At 36.5% G+C, this 27,031-nt stretch overlaps 1 protein-coding gene across 1 annotated transcript; it reads left to right on the top strand.

Annotated features, from left to right (window-relative positions):
- Positions 1-375: 375 nt before the first annotated feature.
- Positions 376-17,834, top strand: Smp_166410 (putative thyroid hormone receptor-associated protein; the record flags this gene model as incomplete). The annotated part of the gene is given in 13 exon segments (XM_018795301.1): positions 376-1,117; positions 1,187-1,710; positions 5,241-5,571; positions 5,704-6,174; positions 6,265-6,483; positions 6,790-7,941; positions 8,464-9,123; positions 9,196-9,332; positions 14,673-14,696; positions 14,702-15,164; positions 15,282-16,946; positions 17,073-17,750; positions 17,821-17,834. Coding segments are annotated over 13 exon segments (7,080 nt in total).
- Positions 17,835-27,031: the final 9,197 nt, after the last annotated feature.

Below are 27,031 nucleotides of genomic sequence, written 5' to 3'. Positions count from 1 at the left end.
AATTATTAATTTTTTCTACATGAGGTACACAAAAAACGAAAACGATTAAGATGAAACTCGAAAGTGCAAGCTGTAATATATCTCGATAAAGACATACTATATGGGTCAACAGCAATCATACATGAAGTATTAACAAATTAGTTACATAACTTTGAGGCCTACTATGGTCTCTCTTGATTACTGTAGTGTGCTTTTAGTAAATTACCACTATCAGCAAGACACCACAAAACTTTTGGACCCTTTAGTCTACTTTTTCTGCTGGAAGAAGCTGGAAGTCTGATGGTCTTATGAAACGTATATAACTGCGGCTTTTCAATTATATCGTTACTGTTGGGTGCGGATATTTTGAGGTCAGTGTTTACTGACTACACTGAGATGAGTAGTTTTCCGTCACTGGAATATCGATCACTAAAAAGAAAAGAACACTGTCCTCCAGATGTTTATTGTCAAAGGAGTGAGCAAAAAGAAGATTTGATGTGCGAGGATTTCGTAAAAGACGGTTTTAAATACACAAAACCAGTACGTGATGAATATGAATCATGTAAGGAGGAAAGTCGGTTTCTGAATTCAGACGTTGTTTGGAACTTTTATTATAATGTTATGTTAAAGAAGTATGAGTGCTCTAACTTCCAAGATTTTAAGAAGCGTCAAACCACTAATATTCGTGATACTGTTATTCCGGCTATTGATATGTACAAAGAACAGGTTTCCGATTGGTTTAGAGAGCTTTCTAGCAACGTCCCACTTCAAAACCTTGGACGCCGCGTGCCTTTTTTCAAGGATAAAGAGGAAATTTTACATGAGTTGCTTTCCAACAAAGTTCCTATAACTCGAGCATTATGGTTTATTAATATAAGCGTCATCCAGTCAACAGCAGTTGCTGAAACTGCAAAGAAAAAGCCAAGAGCACCTCAGGATCCTACTGCCGACTGGTCATCTACGCTCTGCCGTTTGCTTTCGCGTTCATTGGAGCCAATTTATGCACCCGTTAAGCATAATGAACTCGTATCACTCTTTAATGATTGGGATTATCTTTTTTCTCTGCTTTTGGCTATGTATGATTCGGATATGGCAGACCACTGGGAAGTCATACTTTGGCTAATTAAAGTCGCAGAAAGTGTTAATGAACAAATTCGTGGGCAATCGTCACCATCAACACTTGCTTTATCACCTTCAAATCGTTCAGCACTTACTAGCAAATGTGCTTCTGATTTCCCTCTAAAGTTTATTTTGCATTACCTCATTAAATTTGGACGTCGTTTTACTGAGAGTGAATTGTTAATTCGCAGGCTACTTTACTGGTGTTGCACTACGTTTGCGGATGTCGTATTTGCTTGTACTGGACCTAAATATGCTCGTTCAGTTGGTACATTACAAGGTATCTTAAATGAGTATAAGGATTTATGTACGTGTCCTCTACATCAAAATATTTCTATGTCATTGAGTAGTTTAATTATCTTCATTGTATTAAGCTGTCCCTCAGCTGCGGTGTGGAATCCACTACCTTTTGATACTGATTACGCTTATTTTAAAGGATCACCTCTTGATCATATTCCACACTCATTAGTTACACTTCCTCTACCACCTGGAGAAGAATCAACATCGATACGCAAGTGCTTGTCCGAAGTTGAGGAGGACATAATAAGACGTAGTCAGCTCGTTGAATCTGGTTGGCTGATTGAACCATGTTCAGGAAATAACGGCGAAAACGTAAGTACTTCTTATTTTATATTGTTAAAATAAATGTAATAAAATCCGTGTTATTGCTTATTAGGTGTTACTACATTGAAGTTATTCCGTAATATAAAATAAAGTTTATTCATGGATTATAGGCATGTTTACGATTTCGTGTTTTATCGTTATTTCTACGTTCTTTAATACAATTACAACTCAAGAACAACTAGTTCATATCGCATCACGCTTAAGGCATATGTATGTGACTTATGAGAAACATAACCATTCTCACTACTATAACGAGGTGCTGGGTTTTATCAATGATGGTATACGATTTAGAGCGATGTTAGGTTCCCATTTAAAAAAGGAATTTAGAGCCAAGCACATGTATACATCCACACCATAGTAGAATGAGCTAAAATATAAAGTTAAGACAAGAAGAATAGGGTTCAAATATATAAATATCTAACATCTAGTATATACGACTAGCTAAATCAGATGCATTTACACAATGACTTTCATCACTGTCAGTGTAACAGTAATTCGAATCCATATCCGCTTAGATGACTGAAGTTTGATTCTGTAACTTAGTTTTGTACTGTTTTATCTATGCTGAAGTGTTTTCAAAGCTTGTAAATCATGCTAATTGCACCCTTTCATTTAACGAAAACAACATTCCACAGTTATTTTTGTTTGGCTCTGCATAGATTAGACTGAAAGTGTATGTTCCTTTATTTTAAACTCTTCCTATTTACTCACAACTAAATAAATGTTGAAGCAAGCTCTTATTGTTTTCAATTCAGTAAACGCTCATTGTAACAATTCTTTCATTAAGGCATGCAATGTTATTTGATTTTTATTAGTGCATGTAACTTTACAAAATTATTTACGTTTTGTTAATCCAAAAATACTCTGTACAAAATGTAGTTACAATACTGTGGAAAAAGGAGGAAGGCCGAAAATGATATTTATTGGAAGATACAATGTAGGTAAGGAAGCTATACTATTGTAAGGGTCAACAGTAGAGCAGTAGCTTAGTGTATGAAGCATAACTTTCAGTCAGCATGTCACCAGTTAGTGTTCACTTCACATACTTTAGTTTGGACATCCGGATAGTAACATTAATCCTTATACAAATAGTTTTTCTGGAAGCCGAACACATAAACTTGTATTTAGTGGATGGTTTTTTTCAAGTAGGCCATAGTTTCCCTACGTGATCAGTTTATGGCAAACTTTATGAGGCGAGAACCCCTTCTGTCTAGAAATATATTCATCTGATCTGCTAGACAAGTACAGTGTTTAAAAAGGGATAGTGGTACTTTTTAGTGTGTCTAAGAATAAAATACAGGCTGTGTTACCGCTTTTGTGTTACTACTGAGACTTCTTTCGTTACACAAAACCAGGCAGTCGTAATCACAGTAGAACCTGCTATAAATGTGTGCTAGCCCAAGTTCCCGTACCACATCAGCACAACCTTGATGAACTGACGTTAGAGACGGTTAAGAGTGGTGGTCAACTTTCAGCTGCTGATCTGACTGAAACACTAGCTAGAGTTTTGGAGCCGGACTTATTGTCATCTGACTGGTTGCTATCGCTGACCGCTTAAGTTTACAAGAAAAGAAATACCCGCGATATTATTAATTATTTTAACACAAACATAATGATAATAACAATAATAATAGTAATGTAAATTGTCTGGCATTTAGTAAAAGCGTGAATAGGATTGTCAGTAGAAATCATCATTTCATTTATTTGTGTGAGGGCTGTGATACTGCCCGGGTGCCCAGACCGAAGCAGGTGGTTTTCTTAGGGGGCCACACCCGGAGCCTTTGACTTAAAGACCTGATCCACAAGGCAGAGCTTCGTGAGGAGATGCAGTCCCATGGTAGCTGTGACCAACGATTGGTTCATACGCCATTTGTTTCCTCAGGATGCTGGAGCCCATATGCACCATTGGTTTGAAATCAGGGTTTTGTAACTCCCTTAGGTTGACTCTCCTTCTCCACCGGCCCGGTTAAAGCGCCGGACATTCGCTTTTCGTTCTCTCAATTTCGTAAACAACAGTAATGCCACGAGAAGGTAGTGAGTAGGTCTTGTGTGGCAGAGGCTATATACGCGAGGCCATGTGAGAGCATTTGGAGAGGGAGAGCAGACTCTCCCCACTCTCAGCCGTACCAGGGCATTTGGGGGCAGTGTACATGTTAACTGAATTTATATTTCCTCGTGTTTCGCTATTACTCCAAACACACGAACTAGGTGTTCAACACTCTTTCCGAGTACGAAAGACTCACAAGCAGGCAGTGATTAACCTATCCAGTTATATATCCCTCCAACGGACAAATAAATGACAAAATACTGACAAAACACCATGTAACTATTGGATTCTATAAGTAGCCAATTAATGGGTGCTATGTTTGTTTTAGGAGCAATGAATATTGAATTTAATTCTCATTAAATACTCCCACAATAGATACGAATGATGTGGTAAAACGCTTAGTTTATATTCTACTCTAAATCAAATACTGTTCTAGTCTTAAAAAAATGTATTTATTGTCACCAAAATTCATCAGATTACCTAGCATAATTTTTATAACACTCATCACTTTATATATTCACTTTATCAAGTTATGAGATTATGTGTTCCGCCAATCACAAATTCGCTTAACGGTTATCAGACCAATGTCAGTCAGTCAGTCACAACGTAAAACTTCGTACGTACATACATCAGTTCGAGTTGCCATACCACATCAGACCAATGACCTTCACCTGATTAATAACATGGTTGAGCGATAAGAACTACCAGGAAATCCTTAATCCTAACCGTATAACGAGTTCCTTTTATCCTTAATAACCAATCAGAAGGAGAATGCAGCTAGATGATAAACGTATTATAACTTAGTAGCTCATAGAAAGATGCCCCCAAATGCCCTGGTACGGCTGAGAGTGGGGAGAGTCCGCTCTCCCTCTCGAAATGCTCTCACATGGCCACGCGAATATATAGCCTCTGCCAGGCAAGTCCTACTCACTGCCTTCTCACAGTGGCGGGGGTGTTGTTTACGAAAGTGAGAGGACGAAGAGCGAATGTCCGGCGCTTTAACCAGGTTGGTGGAAACGGAAAGTCCACCTAGGGGAGTTGGAAAACCCTGATTCCAAACCAATGGTGCACATGGGCTCCAGGATCTTGATGGAATGAATGGCGTATTAACCTATTGTTGGTCACCGGCTACCATGGGACTGCATCTTCTCACGATGCTCCACTGCCTTGTGGATCAGACCTTTAGGTCAAAGGCTCCGGGTGTGGCCCCCTAAGTAAACCACCTGCTTCAATCTGGGCACCTGGGCAGTATCTCAGCCCTCACACAAATCAAATGAGATTTGTGTGGCGCATATTTATCTGGTGCTTTTTGTACCAATATTTATGTGTTTAAATAAAAAAATAAAAAAACCTGCCGTATATCAGTTCCGAAAATGCCTCATCTTTCCTAAAACATCCATCTAATCAAGTTATGTTTAAAAATTTTTCATGTTAATCATATCTTTCTTTACCATTCTTTCTTTCTTTCTAGATTGAACGTCTTGTTCGTCTACTTGATATTTTAGATCGTCATGAATATCATTTAGTTCGTGAACCAAATCCAATGGAATCTTTATATAGTCGTATATTTAATGATGATTCAATTCATGTAGATACATCTATTATTGTTATAACTTTATGTGAATGGGCTGTATCACCATATCGTATTGGAATTTATCGATCCATTATAGTTGCATGCCTTTTAGAACAATTAAAGAATACATTCTATGGAGATAGTACTATGAACAGTAGTAATATAAGTAACAAAGATACAATATCATTATCAACGACTCCAATCTCAACTACTGGGAGTAATGTTAACGGTATGACAACAGTTACTACTACGGTTACCACCACTACCACCACTACTACTACTACCAGTAGCGTGAAACATACTACTAATACTACTAACAATATCAATATAATGAATAGTCAAGCCTATCAATCTTTACAAGAAACGTTAATAAAATTTTTAGATAATTGCACTATACAATTACCACCATTCAATGGTGAACAATCATTAATTGATAATCATTTTATGCGTAATTTAGTTTGTTTATTCTCTGAATTAATTGATCGTGAAGTATTTGATCATGATTATTATGTAAGATATTTTATTGCTCGTGGTGTATTCGATACAAGTTTACATCCATTAGCTGTGATAGATCATACTCTACCAAATAAGATGAATACTAATCCATTGTCTATCAATAATAGTAATACTATTAACCAATCTGTTAATACACCAACCAATATCACACGTACTACTACTACTAGTAGTAGTACTACCGGTGGTACCAATATAACGGCATCAACTATATGTCATTCACAAATAACAACAGCTCAACATTCTGTTAAATCTGAATTCTCTGAAGATATGGATCGTTCTAGTGTAGATAATCCAGATTCTGTACGTTCAGAATTTGGTTGTATTAATTTAATATCATTACAATCAAATAATACCCAACTCATCAATCATCCATCACTTTCATCATCATCAACATCAAATGATCAAGTTACTACTTATTCAAATCGTCATTTACATTATTTAATACAATTTCCTATACCTCAGGATGAATGTTATACACATGAACAAAATCAACGTTTTCAATTATTATATGGTTCAGTACGTTCAAGAGATCGTGCAAGATATCCTATTCGTAAATTAATACGTGATATATGTAAATTATTTACTAAAAAGATCTATCTAATCGATGTATTTCATGGGGAACTTGGTCGACGTAAAAAGAGTAAAGATAGAGAACGTGATAAAGACGTCAATAATAATAATGCCACTAATAATAGTAATCTTGGACTAGGATCATTCGTTGGACAATCCACTGGAACAGGAACACCTAATAATGGCAGTGGTAGTAGTGGTGTTATAGGGAATGGATCTAGTCATCGTAATGTTAGTAATAATAATAATAGTAATAATGATGAAACACGATCTATTGATGAAATTCATGAAGATATAACAAAACGTTTTATAAATTTATCATTTTATGATATGGAATATGTATTATCTCAATGTACACCAGTATTTGTTAAAATGTTGAATGGTTCCAATTTTCATTCAACGGTTAATCCATCCAATGAAGATAATAATACGAATACCACAAATATCACATCCATGAATACTAATTCACCATTATCATCATCATCATCATCGTCGTCAGCTAATCCTCCAAGTACTACGACTACGACTAATCCTAACAACAGTCATCCGTTGTCGATATCTACGTCGAATGTTCAATCTCATATTTATATGCCTGTGCCAAGTTCAATTTTTTTATTTTTTGAATTGATTGAAACATCATTAAATATTACATCATTAATATTTACTGTCATTGATACATTGGAACGTTTAAAGATCTTATTTGAAAATCGTACTCATTTTATGACATTATATATGTCATCTTTATGTCTTCGTACAGTTGGTATCTTACAACGTTATCAAAATATTCTATTTACAATGGGTGATTTATCAAGTCGTCTATTCCCAATTTTAATTGAACAAGTAAGACAAGTGAAAGAACCTACACAATGTGGACCATTAGAACGTTGTATATTAATTTATTTAAATGATTTATTTACATCTAATATAGTGATTAAAACACGTTTTACACCAATTTATGGTAAAGCTCATCAAAAGGTGAATGCATTATTACGTCGTATTGATCCAAGTGAAGGTATAAGACAATTTGATCCAGATTATGCTAATGATCTAATGACATCATCGACATCCTCGTCGATGGATAATGTGACATCATTTCGTGCATATGCTGAAGATTTACGTAATAAACCAGATTCACGTTATAGTTTTGTATGTAAAGCCATTCTATGGATATGTCAAGCGAAAACTATTGAACAAGTTAATTATTTATGTGGTCTATGCGCTGAATTAACATGTCAATGTAGTGAATTAACTTGTGAATGGCTTGGTGCATTCTATGCTATTTTAGCACCACATTCATATATTCATGGTTATAGTCCGTTAATCAATACGATTGATCTAAGTCAACTCTGTATATATGATAATTTAAGTTCATTAATTGGTACATTATTATCACGTTATTGTTTTACTATATCCGATTTTTTACGTTTAGTTATATGTCCAGCAATGGCACAAGGTTTAGATAATATAACACAACCAGTTAATTCACAATTAGAATCTATTATCTCTTTAGCATGTCATATATTACATTGTTTATTTACGGCTGAATCAACAATTAGTTCATTACAAACTACATCAAATGTATTAACACCTAATCCTGATGTCAATTTATCAAATACTACTACTAATACTACTACCAATACTACTACTAATACTACTGTTAGTAGTAGTATACCTGATAACTTATCATCTCCACCATTTCGTATTTCAGAACCATTATTATTAACTGCTGCATTACAAAAAGTTACTTCAGAATTTCTTGTTGATGTATTAAAAATGCTTATTGTACATAGTGATAAAGCATCTGTTGATAATCAACAAGAAGATATCATAGATGAGACGAATACTAGTGTAGGAAATGATGATAATAATGAAGATAGTGATGGTAATCAAGATGATGATGATGATGGGGGTGGTGATGAGGATGAAGAACAACATGATGATGATGAAAATGATGACAATAATGATGATGGTGGTGGTGGTGGGGGTGGTGGACAAGATAATCATATTGATGATTTAACCGATATTGATTCTGAAGGTGATCATTCATTATTACGTAATACAAATCGTAAACGTACTCGTACAACACAACAACAACACCATCAACATCAAAAAGATAAATCCAAACGTTTTAAATCTCGTCATAATCATCGTCGTCGTCGTTCAACTCATCGTAAATCCACAACAAAAGTACATTCTATAATACAAAGATTCCTTGAACAAGATATTATCCCAACCACTATAGAATTACATTCATTACCGTTAAATGCATTAACCCAATTAGTATTACGTGAAATATGTACAGTATCATGGGTACGTGAACGTTTTTATCAAATGACACCGAATCAATTAATTCGGGAAAATGTATTAATCGATAAAAATTTTACACAAAGTCAAGCAAGACGTTTATTACATATTATTTATTGGCCATATGATATTAAATGGATTGATATTGCATTAACTAATGATGGTTTATCTGGTGCTATGTGTCATATATTACATCATTTAAATATATGGACATTAAAATGTACACAAATTGAATTTCAATTATTATATGCACAAATATCATTTTCACAACAAACTGAAGTATTAGGTTATTTAGCACAATCTATTGTACATGGTTTTCAATCACAAATTATGAATTGGTTTGATTTGAATAATAATCATAATCATACTGTTGCCATGGCAACTAATACTAGTACTACTACTGCCACAGCAACAAGTAATAGTAACAGTAATAATAATAATAGTAACTATATGAATTTTCAAGAAAGTTCAATTGGACATTTAATTAATGATTTACCAATCATTGAATTAGATGATAATGATCCTGTATGGTTATTTCCTTCATTAATTGCTAAATTACCAAAATCATTAAAAGCACAAATAGTAAAAGTTACATCCGAGGTTTGTTTTAAATCCGTTTCTTTTTATGAGAATATTCTTTTATTATGATCTGTTTTTCATAACTCGATTCCTGACTGTATCTACTATGTTAAGTTGATAGTTTGGTTTGGATATTGTGATGGTTCAGTAGAGCTCTATTAACCTAAAATGTCCTGGTACGGCCAAGAGTGGGGAGAGTCCGCCCTCCCTCTCGAAATGCTCTCATATGGCCACGCGTATATTGCCTCTGACAGGGAAGTCCTACTCACTGCCCTCTCGTGGTGGGGGGTGTTGTTTAAGAAATTGAGAGGACGAAAGCGAATGTCTGACACTGTAACCGGGTTGTTAGGTGTGGAGTGTCCACCTAGGGGAGTTGGAAAACCCTGATTCCAAACCAATGGTGCATATGAGCTCCACAATCCTCAGGGAACGAATGGAGTATGAATCAATCGTTGGTCACCGACTACCATGGGACTGCAACTCCTTACGATGCTCCACTGCCTTGCGGATCAGATCTTTAGATCAAAGGCTGCGTGTGTGGCCCCATAAGAAAACCACCTGCTTCGGTTTGGACACACGGGCATTATCATAGTCCACACATAAATCAAATGAAATCTGTAAGGCGCATATATATCTGGTGCCTTCTTGTACCAATATTTATGTGTTTAAATAAATAATAAAAATATTGTATTTGTCACAAATTGATCTCAGTTGAGATATTATTGGAAATCAGGGAGCTCTGGGTGGCTTTTTCATCCTAGTATTATAAAACTCTGTAGCAGCGCATAATCATAACCCCACCGTAGATCAAAACCAGAATCTCCAGGTATCTAGAATGATTAGTTATTAAAACCCCTGGATTGGCACCTAATGGCAGGATTTCCACTTCAGTCAATTTATGATATGACAGAGTGATAACCCTATGACATTGGTGAAAACTGTTTCACTTCATTGTGAGGTTGGGGGTGTCCACTACCAAAGAGCTCCACAATGGAGTGAAATAGTTGCTGACTACTGTCTCGTTTTCGATCATACCTCAACTGAGGTCATTGTATTACAAAATACATTCCGTTTGTTAACTTACTTTTTAACTATTTTTCAAACTACTTTAATTATAATTAGTAGTATATTTCTTAATAAGCAATTTTATCATCATTCTATGGACATAGCTAATAACAAATTGAAGCAACCGATTATCATTGTTTATTTGTTTATCATTTTATTTCACACAAAATGTTATTTATTTACATTTGAACTTATCCAATCTAAGTATATCCTTAATTAGACACATTGGTATTGTTGTCACATATATAAATCTACCCAGTTGAAATCTAACGGACAGCGCATATATGTATATAAATTGTGTTGGATACTTTTCCCTTTCTCTTTGCGGCTAGATGACACATTTTTTTATGTCCATTTAAGATACTTGTTTATTTTTGTTGTTGTTGCTCCCTTTGGTGTATTGTCGCAGGTCTTCTAATTGTATTTTTTACTGTGTGTGTGTGATATATTACTTTGTTTTGATGACTGTGTGTGTGTGATGATCTAATTATCAGATAAATTATAAAGATGGTTATAATTTCCTGATTACTAATTGTTATTACTTTAGGATATTTTATTATGATTTTAAACCATAAATGTATTGGCTTTCTTTAATTAGTTTCTGGTTAGTGACAGTTATGATTCTAGTGTTTGGGTTTTTCGGGGGGGGGTATATGAGATTAGTCACCATAGTTTTTAATTGAATCTGTATAATGTACGTGTGAAAGAAGGAAATACAATGATTTATAGAGTTTTATGAGGTTCTGTTGGGTTTTTTTTCCTAAAATGGCAGATATTTTGGTATATACTGAAAGATTAATCATGGATCTATATAAATGAAGATTAGTTTTAGATTAGGATCATAGGTGTCTTTGGCCCCCGAATGCCCTGGTACGGCCGAGAATGGGGAGAGTCCGCTCTCCCTCTCAAAATACTCTCATGTGGCCAGATGCATACAAACCACTGACAGTGAAGTCCTACTCACTACCTTCTCGTGGCATTAATGTTGTTTACTAAATTGAGAGGACGAAAAGAGAATGTCCGGCGCTTTAACAGAGTTGGTGGATGTGGAGTGTCCACCTAGGGGAGTTGGAAAACCCTGATTCCAAACCGATGGTGCACATGGGCTCCTGAGGGAACAAATGGTGTATATATCAATCGTTGGACTGCAACACTTTACGATGCTCCACTTCCTTGTGGGTCAGATCTTTCGGTCAAAGGCTCCGGGTGTGGCCCCTTTGGAAAACCACCTGTTTCGGTTTGGGCACCTGGGCAGTATCAAAGCCCCCACATAAATCAAATGAGATTTGTGCGGCGCATCTCTATCTGGTGCTTCCTTGTACCAATATTTATGTGTTTAAATAAATAAATTAATTATTAGGTGTCTTTGAGTCATTGCTGATATATCGTAAAACAACTTGGTGAGCAATAATGTGATTAACCTTTGCACACTAAGCGAATATAGAAAATTGGTTGGTTGAGTTGTGAATTTTCATTGAATAGGGTTGGAATATGTTTTACATATCTCCTACTACTTCCTACTTAGGCGGCCGATGTTAGCTTGTATAGAAGAGAGGGGCGCTAAACTAAGAAGTAGCATTTGTCTACGTAATCATCGGCTGTTGGTTTTAGTTGCATAGGCAGATACAGCCTTATTGTTTGAGGTCCATATGGTAACCGCAACCAGTGGTTGAAGATATGTTACATGACTCTAAGAGATAACAATAGTTCAGGTACATTCACTCTTTATCTTCCTCTATATTCTAGTGTGTTCTAGTATCCCTTCGTATATGTCTTTTCTTTTTGTCTTTTCGAACCATATTCTCCATTTCTAGTCTTTCAAACTATCATTGATATCACTATTATTTCGACCGTTTTGCCAGCCATTTTCTATAACTTATTGTGCTAATGTGGTATGATATGGTTAATACACATTTGTGTCAGGTTCCATACTGATTATGACTGACTGGCTGATATCTTAGAACGTTTTACGTTGTCTACCTTTATTTTTGGACACTTGTAAAACCTAATACAGACTGTTTTTCAACTTTTCTCTTTCGTCTATTTATTGTGATTCTCTTACAGAGAATTGAACGTGTTGACCGCTTCACTTTTCTTGGGAGTCTCATCAGCCCTTGTGGTCTGGTGTGTGACGAAATCTCAGCACGGATACGGAAGGCTCGTCTAGCTTTCGCCAACTTGCGTCATTTATAGCGTAGGCGAGATATCCGTCTACCAACCAAAGGACGGGTTTACTGTGCAGCAGTTCGTTCCGTCCTACTTTATGGCAGTGCAACATGGCCGGTAAGAGTAGAGGATATTTGTAGGCTGCCGGTATTCGATCATAGATGTCTTCGAAGCATTGCTCGTATATCCTGGGACCACCGGGTAAGTAATGTAGTTGTTAGGAAACGGGTACTAGGTAAGGATGGCAAATCAATTGATGAAGTAGTGAAACTTGATCAGTTGAGATGGCTGGGACACGTGTTACGTATGCCCAACCATCGGCCGCCCCGACGTGCAATGTTTTATGGTGTAAGAGTAGGTTGGAAGAAAGCTAGGGGCGGCCAAACCAAAACGTGGCATAAATCCATGAAGTCACTGATAAGTAGACTGAGGAATGTTGGTAGGTGTAGACTACCTGGTTAGGATTCGCGAGATGATAGCAATCAATGGTTAGAGACCTTGAATGACATGACTCAAAATCGTTTGCAATGAGGAAGGTGCATCCACTCTTTGTATTCTGCCAAATTTCAATCTTCTGAATTCCTCATGTCCCTATCATTTTCTCTTTCTAAATTTATTTCGCTGGATTATACTCCTTGAATAACATCTTCAAACCCAAATCTTTCGGATTACTGCTTATTCTCTTACTACTTCCACCACTATGGGATTAGAATGGACAACTGGATCTCTGCTAATGTGGTATGGTAACTCGAATTGATGTACGTACGTACGAAGTTCTACGTTGTGACTGACTGACTGAAATTCTCTTATTAAGTAATAATACCATGCTTAACGGATACGTTTTCTCCTTCAGAAAATGTATAAGTGAATAACGCGGATTCTCTTTGTCAAAATTGTTCTCGTTTTTTTGTTTTAAAACTTATCAAAATTATATTGGTCTATTTAAGATGTCAGGGGATAAAGATGCATTCACAATACCACTAGTTGTTTCGTTCAAGATCATCTTGATAGCTTCTAAAGTTCAATTTTAAAATGTGTATAGGGGGGTTTGTGGTGATAGTAAAATTTTCATAGCTTACTTCATGAGCTGATCTTAGTTAGGCCTTTATTAAAAACTGGAAGGTAGTGGACGACCGTCTCATCATAATGTGGAACTGCTCAATAGCGCACATCCATAACCTTACGATTGATCGAACACAGAGCTAGCAGTGCACATTTAACTTATGGTCGAGTGAGCCGGATTCCAACAGTGTTACTGTCTAACTGCAATCAATTCACGATATTGCAAGCGTTCTGCATGTCCTCTTTAATCTACAGGTTGTTTTCTGAATTATTCTGATAGCTACATATAGTTTTAGTGAAAGTTAGTTACCTATTTTAATATTCTCGCTTCAACATCTCACATATTTTTCAGTTTATTTATTTATTTATTTGAACACATAAATATTGGTACAAAGGGGCACTGAATACATATGCGCCACACAAATCTCATTTGATTTGTGTGAAGTCTGTGATACTGCCCAGGTACCCAAACTGAAGCAGGTGGTTTTCTTAGTGGGCCACACCTGGAGCCTTTGACTTAAAGATCTGATCCACAAGGCAGTGTAGCGTCGTGAGGATGTGTAGTCCCATGGTAGCCAGTGGCCAATGATTGATTCATACGCCTTTTGTTCCCTCAGGATCCTGGAGCCCATGTGAGCCATTGGTTTAAAGTAAGGGTTTTCCAACTCCTGTAGGTGGACTTTCCGTGTCCACCAACCCGGTTAAAGCGCCGGACATTCTCTTTTCGTCCTCTCAATTTCGTAAACAACAGTAATGTCACTGTAAGGCAATGAGTAGGACTTCTTTGGCAGAGGCTATATACGCATGGCTATGTGAGAGTATTTCGAGGGGGGGGGGCTTCTACCTCCCACATTGATCGGATTATTTGACATTAATTGATTTTCAATAAATCAATCAATTATTGATTATTATTGTTACTAAGGTGTTTTTTTATTTTTATTTTTTTCTTTTAGATTTTAAAAGGTATAAAAAATTTTTGGAAACATAAAAATGATGAAGATAAAGAAACCATTTTATTAAATCATTCTATTCTATTAACTCATCCAACTTTTTTATCCCTATTAAAAGTATGTTTACCTGATTCAGATTATTTAATTGATTCATTATATGAACAAATTGAATATTTTTTATTAAATTCACGTTATTTAGTTGATCATTTACCCGACAATTTACATACTCGATCCATTATCCAGAAATGTTTAAAATATCGTTTAATCTTAGTTGGACAAAAATTCCCCACGATACAATTAGATATAGATAGTAGTATACGTTGGGCTACATTATTAGCTCAACTTATAAGTCATAGTATTATAGAACCGGAATCGAACTCAAAATTATTTTATATAGTTTATGATATGTTACAATTATTAATACATACTATAACAGCACGTTCTGGTATTGAAGGTAAACATTATCAAACCATAGCTAAAAAAATACGTCGTGAATTAATGGAACGTCCACCATGTTCTGGAATTGAATATCTTCGTCCATTATTATTACTTACAAAAGGTTCATATACAATATTTGTTACTGGACGACAACCACGTGGTGGAACACGTGGTGGATTGTCAAATATGAGTGGAGGATCACTTGGTTCTGGAGGTGGTGGTGGTAGTGGTGGAGGGAGTGGAGGAGGTAGTGGTATTGGTTCAGGTGGTGGTGGTGGTACTGGTTCAGGTATTTGTAATAATAGTAGTAACAAATCAAATAATTCAAAAGGTTCTAATAAAGCTGGAAATTGTTTATTATCTAATGGATCACGATTTCTTACTTCATCATCATCATCTCATCATCAACTTAAAAAGTATGGATATCAATTCTTAGGTAAAGAACGTTTTACACCATGGGAAATATATGATCCAAGTAAACAATCATTATTATTATCTATACATGGTGCTATAAATACAGAATCTATATTATCACGTATTGAAGAACAAGCAAATCGTTTAATACGTCATGATCATTTTTATAGAATGTTTCATCCACCAGAATTTTATATGGCACCAATTTATCCACAAATACTTGATGAAGAGATGTCAGGGAATAGTGTTAAACTAGGTGATGTCGGGGAACATGAGGATCCTGACGTTATTAATAAAATGATTAAAACAGAAAATTCCAATAATAATAGTGATGGTACCGGTGGTACTACTAACAACGCTTCTATAAGTAGTATGTTCAACAAAGGTAATAATACTAGTAATTCTATGGATGTAATGAGAGAGTCTCAATTACTATCATTAAATGATATGGTACAATTGTCGGAGACAAATTTATCCGAATGTCCAAATCAATTTTTACCTATCAGTGGTAATAATAATAACAACAATATTAGAAGTGGGGACTCTAGCGGTAATTATCACCACCAATCTACCGGTGTATTGTATGATCAAAAACATAATATATCTTCTATGTCATGTCATCCTACCACCAGTTTAATGTTTAATGAATCCAATCCATCGATAAAATCCGGTAATCCACTTGATTGTGGTAATACTAGTATGATGATGTCAATGATGATGATGACAACATCGTCTGGGTCAACAAATGCTCATACTATAACGAATAGTGGGAATAATAATCATAATAACAGCAGTATGCAACTTGGACGTGGAAAATTGTTGAATGCTAGAAATGATATTGAAATAAATGATAAATTATCATTGAATAATCGTATGAATGCTTTTCAATCCTCATCCTCCTCCTCTGGTGGATCATTAGGAGGAGGAACTGTTGGCGGTGGTGGTGGTGGTGGTGTTGGTGTTGTATCATCTTCGTCATCTTCATTGCAAATTCATTCACATTCACAACAAATCCACGGGCATCATCATCATCAACAACAGATGCATTTAGATTCAGATCAGGTATATACTAATTCAACACGTAAACTACCGTCGCAACAAACTGTTTTAAATGATTATCCTAATCCGAATGAATTAGAGCAACAATCTATGAATCATTGTGTGACAGTAGCAGGACATATGAATACAATGACATATCCTCTCAGTCATCATCATAATCATCAATTAGATGTTAATTTGCATAAGACTAATAAATTATTAGGTATGGAATATAATGATAGATTGATTGCATCTCAATCATCAACATCATCTCAACAACAAATTCAAATGAATCCAACTGGAACACCTTCAATACCTCCACCTTCAAATAATGCTACTATGCTATCAACACCGATGAATAACAATGTCGTCGCTGGTCATGTGTTGACATCAGCAGCGAAAACAGTAACGACAAAACGTAAACGAGGATCGGGACGTCGTGGTGGTGGTAATATAACAGATCGAAATTCTATACGTCCCAGTGGTGCAACTACACGTGGTGGTATGCATACCACTGGTTCAGTGAATGTTGTAGGCTATGATAGGATGAATAGCAATAATAATAATAGTAATAATAATAGTTCCGTGAATTTATACTCTTATAATATTATGAATCCGGAACAACAAGTCACTGAATCCAATCACCAATGGACAAACAAACAAAATGTTTATAATATGAATTTACTTGAAATGCAACAACAACAACAACTGCCATCATCCACTCGTGGACACCATCAGCAACAACATTTGGCTAATTTAAGCGGTTTCTTGCGTAATCGTGCCCAGCAGCACCATCAACAACAACAACAGCTTCATCCTGAGCAGTCGTATGGATCAAATTTCAGTGCAAATAACCCTGTTGTATTGTCACATCAAGGTCATGTGTTTGACCAATCACAGCTGAATAACCAATTTAACCAATCTAATACTCATCTGATTGATAGTCCATCTGGTTCATTAAGACGGCATTTAACTACAAGTGGAGGTGGAGCTGGCAATGTTTCTCGATCTATACAACAATCATCTCAACAACAATCTCATCAAATTCTTAGTCATACTTCTGGAACACCCCAACAACTTCCACCTGGTATGCCAAATCCACCACCATATCCAATATCTAATCATCAATCTCAACAATATTCATTTCGTGCTCCTCCATCTGATGAAGCTAATTATATAATGAATACAAATGAATCAAGTATTGATGAACAATTTAAACGACAGTCAGTAAATTCCGCTATGAATTCTATTCATCAACCTGGTACAACAATAATGTCACGTTCATCAGCTTATGAATTTCCAGCTAGTCATCTACTAACTGATGTTCAATCACAACAACAACAACAACATCATATGTCTTATATACCTTCACAAGTGGATACACAATTAAATCCATCTAGAATTCATTCACGTATTATTAATCAATCTCAATCAAATCCAATGATTCGATCTGATCTAACACCAACAACAATAATTAATACTGGTAATAATAATCAACAACAATCCCATATGTCAACTATTCCACATTCATCTTATTCACGTTATACTGGTTACTAATCTATGTTTATTGTGATCCCCTCCTTGTGTGTGTATGTATGTATGTATGTATGTATGCATGTATGAGTATATTGTTTGTTCTGTGATTAGTTTATGTTGTCCCTCCTTCTTTTTTTTGTACAGTATATATATTTAGATCTTTATTTGGACATGTTGCTTGGTGACTATTATTACTTACTTACTTACGCCTGTTACCCCTCGTCGAGGAGCATAGGCCGGTCACCAGCATTCTCCATCCATGGTGACTGTTATGATACCTTGTAAAAAACACACAGTTACTTTTTCATATGATTTGTGATTGTTTTGTTTGTTTTTGTCGTCAAGGCATGTAAATGGACAACTATATATATGTATGTGCCAATGTGATTGATCCTACGTTAATGGTATTATTATTATTATTATTATCTTAATAATATTTAAACATTAGAGAATATAAAAGAAGCGAGTTCAGTGATATTCAGTGTGTTCTTTTCTTTCTTAAAACGATAAGTAGTTTGCAAAGATGGATAGTGGTTAGCAGTAGAATCCAGTTTGACGCTCGTTTCGTCCTATTTGGGACTCGTCAGCTGGATGTATCTGCATCTCAGAGTTGGTGTTCACTCTAGCACTCGAACCCAGTACCTTTTGCTCCAATTTAGGCTATATCGAGGCAATACGCACAGTATTCACATATGCCAATTAGAGATTGACCAGTTGCAGTCCTAACACATCGATGGAAACATTCAAACAAACAATACTAAATGGATAAGTAGTTTGGTTTACAGAATTCTTTTTTACATTTTACTCATGCCAGTTACCCTTCATGGAAGAGCGTAGGTTGCCCACTAGCGCTCTCCATTCAACTCCGTCTTGGATAATCTTTCCCAGTTGTTATTCATCCTTTTTATGTCTGCTTCAAATTCACGACGCAGTTTGTTCTTCGGTCTTCCTGTCTTCTGTTTCCCTTCAAGATTCCAAGTTAGCAATTGCCTCGTGATGCAGTTTGCTGATTTCCATAATGTATGTCCTGTTCACTTTCAACATCTTTTTCCAATTTCCTCTTCAAATGGAACCTGGTTTGTTCCCTCTCACAGTATGTTGTTGCTGATAGTATCCGGCCAACGGGCATTGAGTATTTTGTGTAGACCTTTGTTTATAAAAACATGTACCTTTTTGATGATGGTTGTGGGAGTCCTACAAGTTTCAACTCCCTACAATATAACTGGCTCTGTTGACGTTCGTATTGAAGATTCTCACTTTGATATTAGCTTGAAGACAGTTGTTCTAAGTCCCACATATATTTTTCAAATGTAGGAATGCTGCACTTGTTTTGACAACCCTTCCCTTTACCGTCTGTATCAGATCCTCCTTGTTTATCGATGATGCTTACGAGATACGTGAAAGATTCTACATCTTATAGAGTTTTTCCATCAAGTGAGATAGGTTTGGTGTTCTCCGTATTGTATTTGAGGATCTTGCTTTTCCTTTGTATATGCTGAGGCCTACTGATGCACAGGCTGCTGCTACACTGTTTATCTTAACCTGCATATGTTGATGTGTATGGGATAGAAAACTTAGGTTGTCTGCAAAGTCAAAATCTTCTAGTTGATTCTAAGCTGTCCGTTGTATTCCGTGCTTTTCCTCAGATATCGAGATCTTAACAATCCAGTTCACTATTAGAAGAAAGAGAAAGGGAGAGAGAGTAGACAGTCTTGTTTGACTCCGGTCCTTACTCGGAATGCATCTGTCAGCTGTCATCCATGCACGACTTCGCAATGTAGCCCGTCGTGTGATAGTTTTTGATAATTTTAAATAACGAACAATTGAGAGATTTTTCCAAGGTCGAACGACTAATATGCAACACTACGCTAAATGATCCAACAAAGAAAAGTCAAGAATTCAGAAAAAAAACGATTAAAATTATACTTAGAATAACTCTATTTATGCAGAAAAACAATTATGGCTCTGAAGTATAACAAAACTACCAAACTAAGACTTACATTTATTTTCTGGTTAGCGTTTTTTTAGCCAGTTGGTTTTCTACGGGATAGGGGTCGCTAACCCCATGCCCAACCCTCCTCCTTTACCCGGGCTTGGGCCTGGCAGTAGTCCCCGGAGGAGCTACAGGTGGAGTGGAGATTGTTGAAATTTATAAAGATCACGAACGTATCTGAGTTTTCAAGTCGTGGGCGCGTATTACTGAGGTGTCCCATATTAGGGCGAAATAACCATCTATTGCTTCTAGGTTTTCAGTTTTTATCTCATTTAATTAGGTTCATAATCTCAATAAACAACCAATTAGTTAATGGCAATGGGGAAATACTAGGTGAAAAGGGTTGCCATGGTCTTCATTATACATCAGAACTACCGTTTATTAAGAAAAGTTGAATCACGTGAGATTTTCCCAACATTATTTATTTATTTATTTGAACACATCAATATTGGTACAAAGGGGCACCGAATACATATGCGCCACACAAATCTCATTTGATATGTGACGGATACGATACTGCCCGGTTGCCCAAACTGAAACAGGTGGTTTTCTTAATGGGCCACACCTGGAGCCTTTGACCTAAAGATCTGATCCACAAGGCAGTGGAGCATCATGAGGAGATGCAGTCCCATGGTAGCCGGTGACCAACGATTGATTTTATACACCATTTGTTTCTTCAGGATACTGGAGCCAGTCCATGTGCACCATTGGTTTGGAATCAGGGTTTTCCAACTCCCCTAGGTGGACGCGCCGTGTCCACCTTTTTTCCTAACCTGCATTTATATGATCCATTAAACAATTGAAGTAAGTTTACAGAAAGCCCTGTTACATTTAGATGCCGTTTTAATTAACATTTGTCAATAAGGTAAATATATACAGCCGTCATACTGATTCTCCTTTCCATTTAATATCGCAATTGAAGACTTTATCATCGGAATTATTCAGTTATTGAATGCTGACACTTCATCTGATGATTGAACTATCAAGATCTATATTGATAACTATGTAGTGACTAATATAATGAGTCAGATAATAAACCCGACAGTTACAGATCAATTTGATTACGACCGACCATATCGTTGAATCGTCCATTTACAAAATGACCTCTAATCATGTTTATTCTTTCGTATGCTTATACTCTTACTACTTCTACCACTATGGGATTTGAATCGATAACTGAATCTCTGTGCTAATGTGGTATGACAACTCGAACTGATGTACGTACGTACGTACGAAGTTCTACGTTATGACTGACTGACTGATGGTATCCTATATATGAGGATGTTATTTTGCTAGAGGAATAACCTCTTCTACTGGATGGATCTATTATTTCTGATCCCAGCTCGATTGGGATTTTCTGTCAATAAATTAGTTTAATGAGTATCTATCATTTGGCTACATCGAAGTATTTTCATGTCATCTATCGAGGAACATACTTTTGGTTCAGAATGGGTTATTGTGGATATTTCAATATTTTCATAGTTGAAATCATGAGTCAATTGAAGCTAGACCACCATGGAAAACCTGGAGGCACTGGACGGCCGTTCCTTCCTATTATGGGACTCCTCAGCAGTGCGCATCCACGATCCGGCACCCACCAGATTCGAACCCAGGACCTACCAGTCTCGCGCCAGAGCACTTAACCGACAAACCACTGAGCTGATCGGCATCCAACGGTGTTAATGTCTAACTTCAACTGATACATGAAGTTGAGCAACCGTTCACCAATTGTCTTCAGTGAGTTGATATCTCTACAACAGACTTGGTTGAACTTCACTGGTCACTGCTTCCCACTAGAACTCAAGGAAACATTCCTTACAGTCAGTCACTATACATCCTTTTGTTTCATTTTACCTATCAAAATTCGTCCATCATGATCCATGATCCATGAAAGCAAGTATTCCTTGTTTGTAGATATATGTTTTTCATCATTATGAATTGATACCAGTTCAAGATAAAAATTATATAACTGTTTCATAAGGTTACTTTGGAATAAAGCACGTTCCTGTGCAGGATTATGTTGTTGCACGCTGATTGGCTATTTCTTAACCAATCAACGCTAGTGGATACTTGAAGAAGACTATAGAATCTCATGTAAAACCTATAAATATACTAACGTTTCTCTTATCATGCTTCATACTTTCATCCACCATTGTTATCTCGAATGTAATTTCGTTCCTGTTCAACTGTGTTCTGATTTGGTAACGTAAAAGCAAAAAATGATTGACGAAATAGTAAATCTTTGTTTGAGGTAACAGGGACATGTATTACATATGTTAGATCATCGCCTTCATTGATGAGCAGTATTAGTTGATCTAAACAATGAGTAGAGTAAAGCTTAGGTTTACAAAAATTGAAACGACATCAGTTTGTAAAGTCAATAAACGTTGGTTTTGACGTATTGGTTGGTTATAGACTGACTGGTTTAAGTTCACATGATAATCGTGATCAATGGTTGTAGTCTGTGTTCGACATTAGCTCAAAATCGGTCGTAGTTGCCTTATTTATTTATTTCAACACTTAAATATTGATAAAAGGAGGCACCAAACAGACAAGCGCCACACAAATCAAATGATTTGAGTGAGGACTATGATACTGCCCGGTTGCCAAAGCCGAAACAGATGGTTTTGTTAGGGAGCCACACTCCGGAGCCTTTGACCTAAAGGTCTAATACACAAGCAAGTAGAGCAACGTAAGGAGATGTAGTCACATGGTAGCCGGTGACCAACAATAGGTTCATATGCCATTTGTTCCTTCAGGATACTGGAGTCCATGTTCACCATTGGCTAGGAATGCGGGTTTTCCAACTCATTTCCAAACATTGCGCGTTCCTGATCTCACTTGAAATCAAATCCAGGATCTTCAAATTTAGTAACTTGCGGTTGACCACGCAAACAATATAAATTAACTTAGTGATTGTGGACTTGCTAGTAACTGCCTTAAAGATAAACGCTTAAATTTCTGTTGAGAAGTTGTGATTAACAATTAACAATTTAGTCTTTCATTACTGATTGAATTTCATCAATGAAGTAACAATAAGGTACTTGACAAATGTTACATTTAATCAGCATTCAGTAACCAGTCTATTATCACGTTGAGGTTGCCCACTGATGAAGTGGTTTCCACAGAAGTACGAAACCGTTTTGTCAGTCTAATATGTACTGTTATTAGTTAATATTATCTTTGGAAACTGCTTTGGGTTTATTTTAGGATCTTTTAAGCATTTGAATGTAGATTGATTACATGAACAACATTGTATACTTATAGTAATGTACAATTATTAATAATCACAAGGGGGTTTTTGTGGAGATTTTAGTAATAGTTGAATTCATGAGTCAATTAAAGGTAGACCACCGTGTAGTACCTGGAAGTACTGGAAGGCCGTTTCGTCTTAGTATGGGATTCCTCAGTAGTGTGAAGTGGCTCAATTTCAAGGATGGGTTGAAGTTAAACATTAACACAATTGAATGTCAACTCAATGGTCTGTAGGTTAAGCGTTCGCACGCGAGAATGTATGTTTCGGAGGAAAATCCGGACGATATTTGACAGAATATTGCTACCCAAGAAAACAATAAAACCTGTACATGAGTATTAGACGGGCACCTGCAGCTTGAAGGTAGGTGAGAAAGTGCTTATAAAGTGGTATCAAGGTGGTCGGAAATGGAAACCAGCGATCATAGAACGGCGCATTGAGAAGGTACTTTATTTAGTCCAGAGAAGTGACGGAACGTGTATCAGACATATTAATCAGATTAGAAAGGATCATAGAACAGCAACAGTAGATACACAACTACCGTTTCACATGCTGGTGGATTTAACACAGAAAAGCCATAAAAAAGGCCGCAACCAACGATTTGAAAAACGTAAAAGTGAAATCACACAGCCGATAAGGGTGTTGAACAGAAAAAAAGAGAGCGACAAAAATGTTTTAAGTAGATTCAAAAAGAAAGTCATACGTCACGGACTTCAAAGAGGGGAGGTGTAAGAATGGCTTGTTGGCAAACTCAAGAAGCCTAGGAAGAGCCGAAGACATTCCATCCAATCACCACTAGTGGAACATTCTAGAATGTTGATGTGTAGCTTCCCTATTAGATGGATAAGAATGACCTCGTATGTGCCTATTGGCTGTCCGAAATGATGATTTACTTAGCCCAAAAAACTATAAATACATGGTATTTTTGTACTATATTTGAAACTCTGGGTAATAAGATTCCTACTTACTAGTCTTCTATCTTCTCTCTTGCGACGTTGCGGGTTCGATCGTTTAGTAGTACGTGGCAGAGCAAGAATCTAAATCTCTAGATATAACATTTTCAATCGTATTTCTAGTGTTTAGATTCATCTTGTAGTTGAAGTAAATTTCTCCTCTTCTGATTCACATTCGTACTAGACCATAACCATACGAGAAAAGAGGTCTCTTTATTCTACAACTTGTATTCGTCACTGATTGATCACGCTTAAGTTATCATTAGAGATCAGGAAGTACTGAACAACTGTTTCATACTAGTGTAGGACTTCATTTCAACGTACACCTGTAGTCGAATGTAGAATCATCAGACACAAGTTTAGTTATCCTCATAGTAAGGTGTTTGATATGAGACTTTAAGGTATTCGACTCGATCGCTGGAATATTTAAGGGTGTACACCAGAGTGAAACTGTTTTCGAGGATCTTTTATTTTCAGTAATGCTTCAACTTAGATTGGTCTGTGACAAAAAAAAGCCTAAGAATAAAACCTATCTACAAACAATCCCTTCCAACCAGATCTTTTTATTCTTCAGATAATAAAATGAGAAAACAGTCTGAGGACTAACTGTACTGCGTAGGTTTAGAACTATGGAAACCATGTTTTAACCTTCAGTATAAATGATTCAACTATTACTAGGTCAAAAAGAGTTATTTACGGAAAACCTAATGTATAATATTGGTGTTCTCCGTGTTGTATTTGAGAATCTTGCTTTTTCCTTTGTGAATGGAAAAAGCAAAATTCTCAAATACAACGCAGAGAACACCAACCCAATCACTAACGTGGAATCCAGAAGGGAAGCGGAAAAGAGGAAGGTCAAAGAACACATTACGCCAAGAAATAGAAGCAGATATGAAAAAGATGAATAACAACTGGAAAGAACTGGAAAGGAAGGCTCAGGACAGAGTTGGATGGAGAATGCTGGTGAGCGGCCCATGCTCCTCGACGAGGGGTAACAGACGTAAGTAAGTAAGTAATGTATAATATAGATTGAGATAGATGTCACTAACAGTGTTGAATTACTGTTTGAGTTACATGGTCAATTTGTAAATGTAGACTGTCAGATGTGGGCCAATTCTCTTAATAAAATCATGGTTAATGGCAGGTAAGAAGATTTTGTAATCATTTGTTGAGGCCTTTAACCTGTTCTGTTTAATAATTTTAAAGTAAACCAGACTAGTCATTTATTACCTCGCATATGACTTCATGTCATGGTGTAAATGAACTTTTCGTTTCTGGTACTATGTAAAGCTTACGGATCATTGCGAAACAATCAATTGAATGGTATTCATCGCAAGTGACGGAGAGGCTTTTGAGGATGTGAAAACCTTTACATATCTGGGCAGCACCATTGATGAACACGGTGGATCAGATGCAGATGTGAGGATGAGGATCGGCAAAGCAAGAGCAGCATATTTGCAACTGAAGAACATCTGGAACTCAAAACAATTGCCAACCAACACCGAACTTAGAATTTTCAATACAAATATCAAGAGAGTTCTACTGTATGGGGCGGAGACGTGGAGAACTACGAAAGCCATCATCCAGAAGATACAAGTGTTTATTAACAGTTGTCTACACAGAATACTTCGGATCCGCTGGCCAGACACTATCAGCAACATTTTACTGTGGGAGACAACAAACCAGATTCCAGCGAAGGAAGAAATCAATGAGAATCGTTGGAAGTGGATAGGACACACATTGAGGAAATTACCCAAATGCATCACAAGACAAGCCCTCACATGGAATCCTGAAGGCCAAAGGAGGAGAGGAAGACCAAAAAACAAATTACTCCGAGAAATGGAGACAGACATGAGAGGTATGAACAACTATTGGATAGGACAGGAATTCAGGCCCCAGGACAGAGTGGGTTGGGGAATGATTGTGGGCAGTCTCTGTTCCATTGGGAGTAACAGGCGTAAATAAGTAATTACGTTTTTATATGATCGTATGAGTGTTAATTGTTTACCCTATTCATTAAATGTCTGTAACTTATTTTATCCTGAATATAAATAATAAATCACCCTTGATCAAGTCGAGTTGGCTCACTTGCTTTCTCCGCTGCGCGTTACTTCATTTCTATGATTACTTGTCTAGATGAATGAGTGTATGAATCATACGCATTCAAAATTGATTCTTGTAGTTGACTTATCCCATTATTCTCCAAACAACCCTGTCCTGGGAAATCCTTTCCAGTTCCTTTCAGTTGTTATTCATTCTTTTCATATCTGTTTCTATTTCCCGGCGTAGTATGTTCTTTGGCCTTCCTCTTTTCCGCTTCCCTTCCGGATACCAAGTTAGCACTTGCCTTGTAATGCACATTGGTGGTTTTCTTAATGTATGTCCTATCCACTTCAAAAGTCTTTTCCTAATTCCCTCTTAATCTGGAAGCTGGTTTGTCCTCTCCCATAAAACGGCCAGTGAATTTTGAGTATTTTGCGTAGACAACTGTTTATAGATACATGTACCTTCTTGATGATGGATATAATAGTTCTCCACGTTTGAGCTCTGTACAGTAGGACTATCTTGACGTTCGTATTGAAGATTCTCACTTTGAAATTAGTTGACAGTTGTTTGCAGTTCCATATGAACTCCATTATTCTCTGGTGTGAATTAGGTAGATAATTATTTACAAGAATTGGCGACAACAATCAGCATACGGTTTAACTGGAGTCAGATATAAAGCCATTAAAAACTTATAACTTATTTAATCTTTAAAATGTGTTAAAACAGCCTGTTGATTTCCTTGAAACCATATTATTACTTTATAAAAACAAGGTCTATTCATAGTTGAAAGCGTGGGTCAATTGAAG

Source organism: Schistosoma mansoni, chromosome 2 (genome assembly GCF_000237925.1).
Source record: "Schistosoma mansoni strain Puerto Rico chromosome 2, complete genome".
NCBI classification, from domain to species: Eukaryota; Metazoa; Platyhelminthes; class Trematoda; order Strigeidida; family Schistosomatidae; genus Schistosoma; species Schistosoma mansoni.
This window is presented reverse-complemented; position numbering and strand designations above follow the sequence as displayed.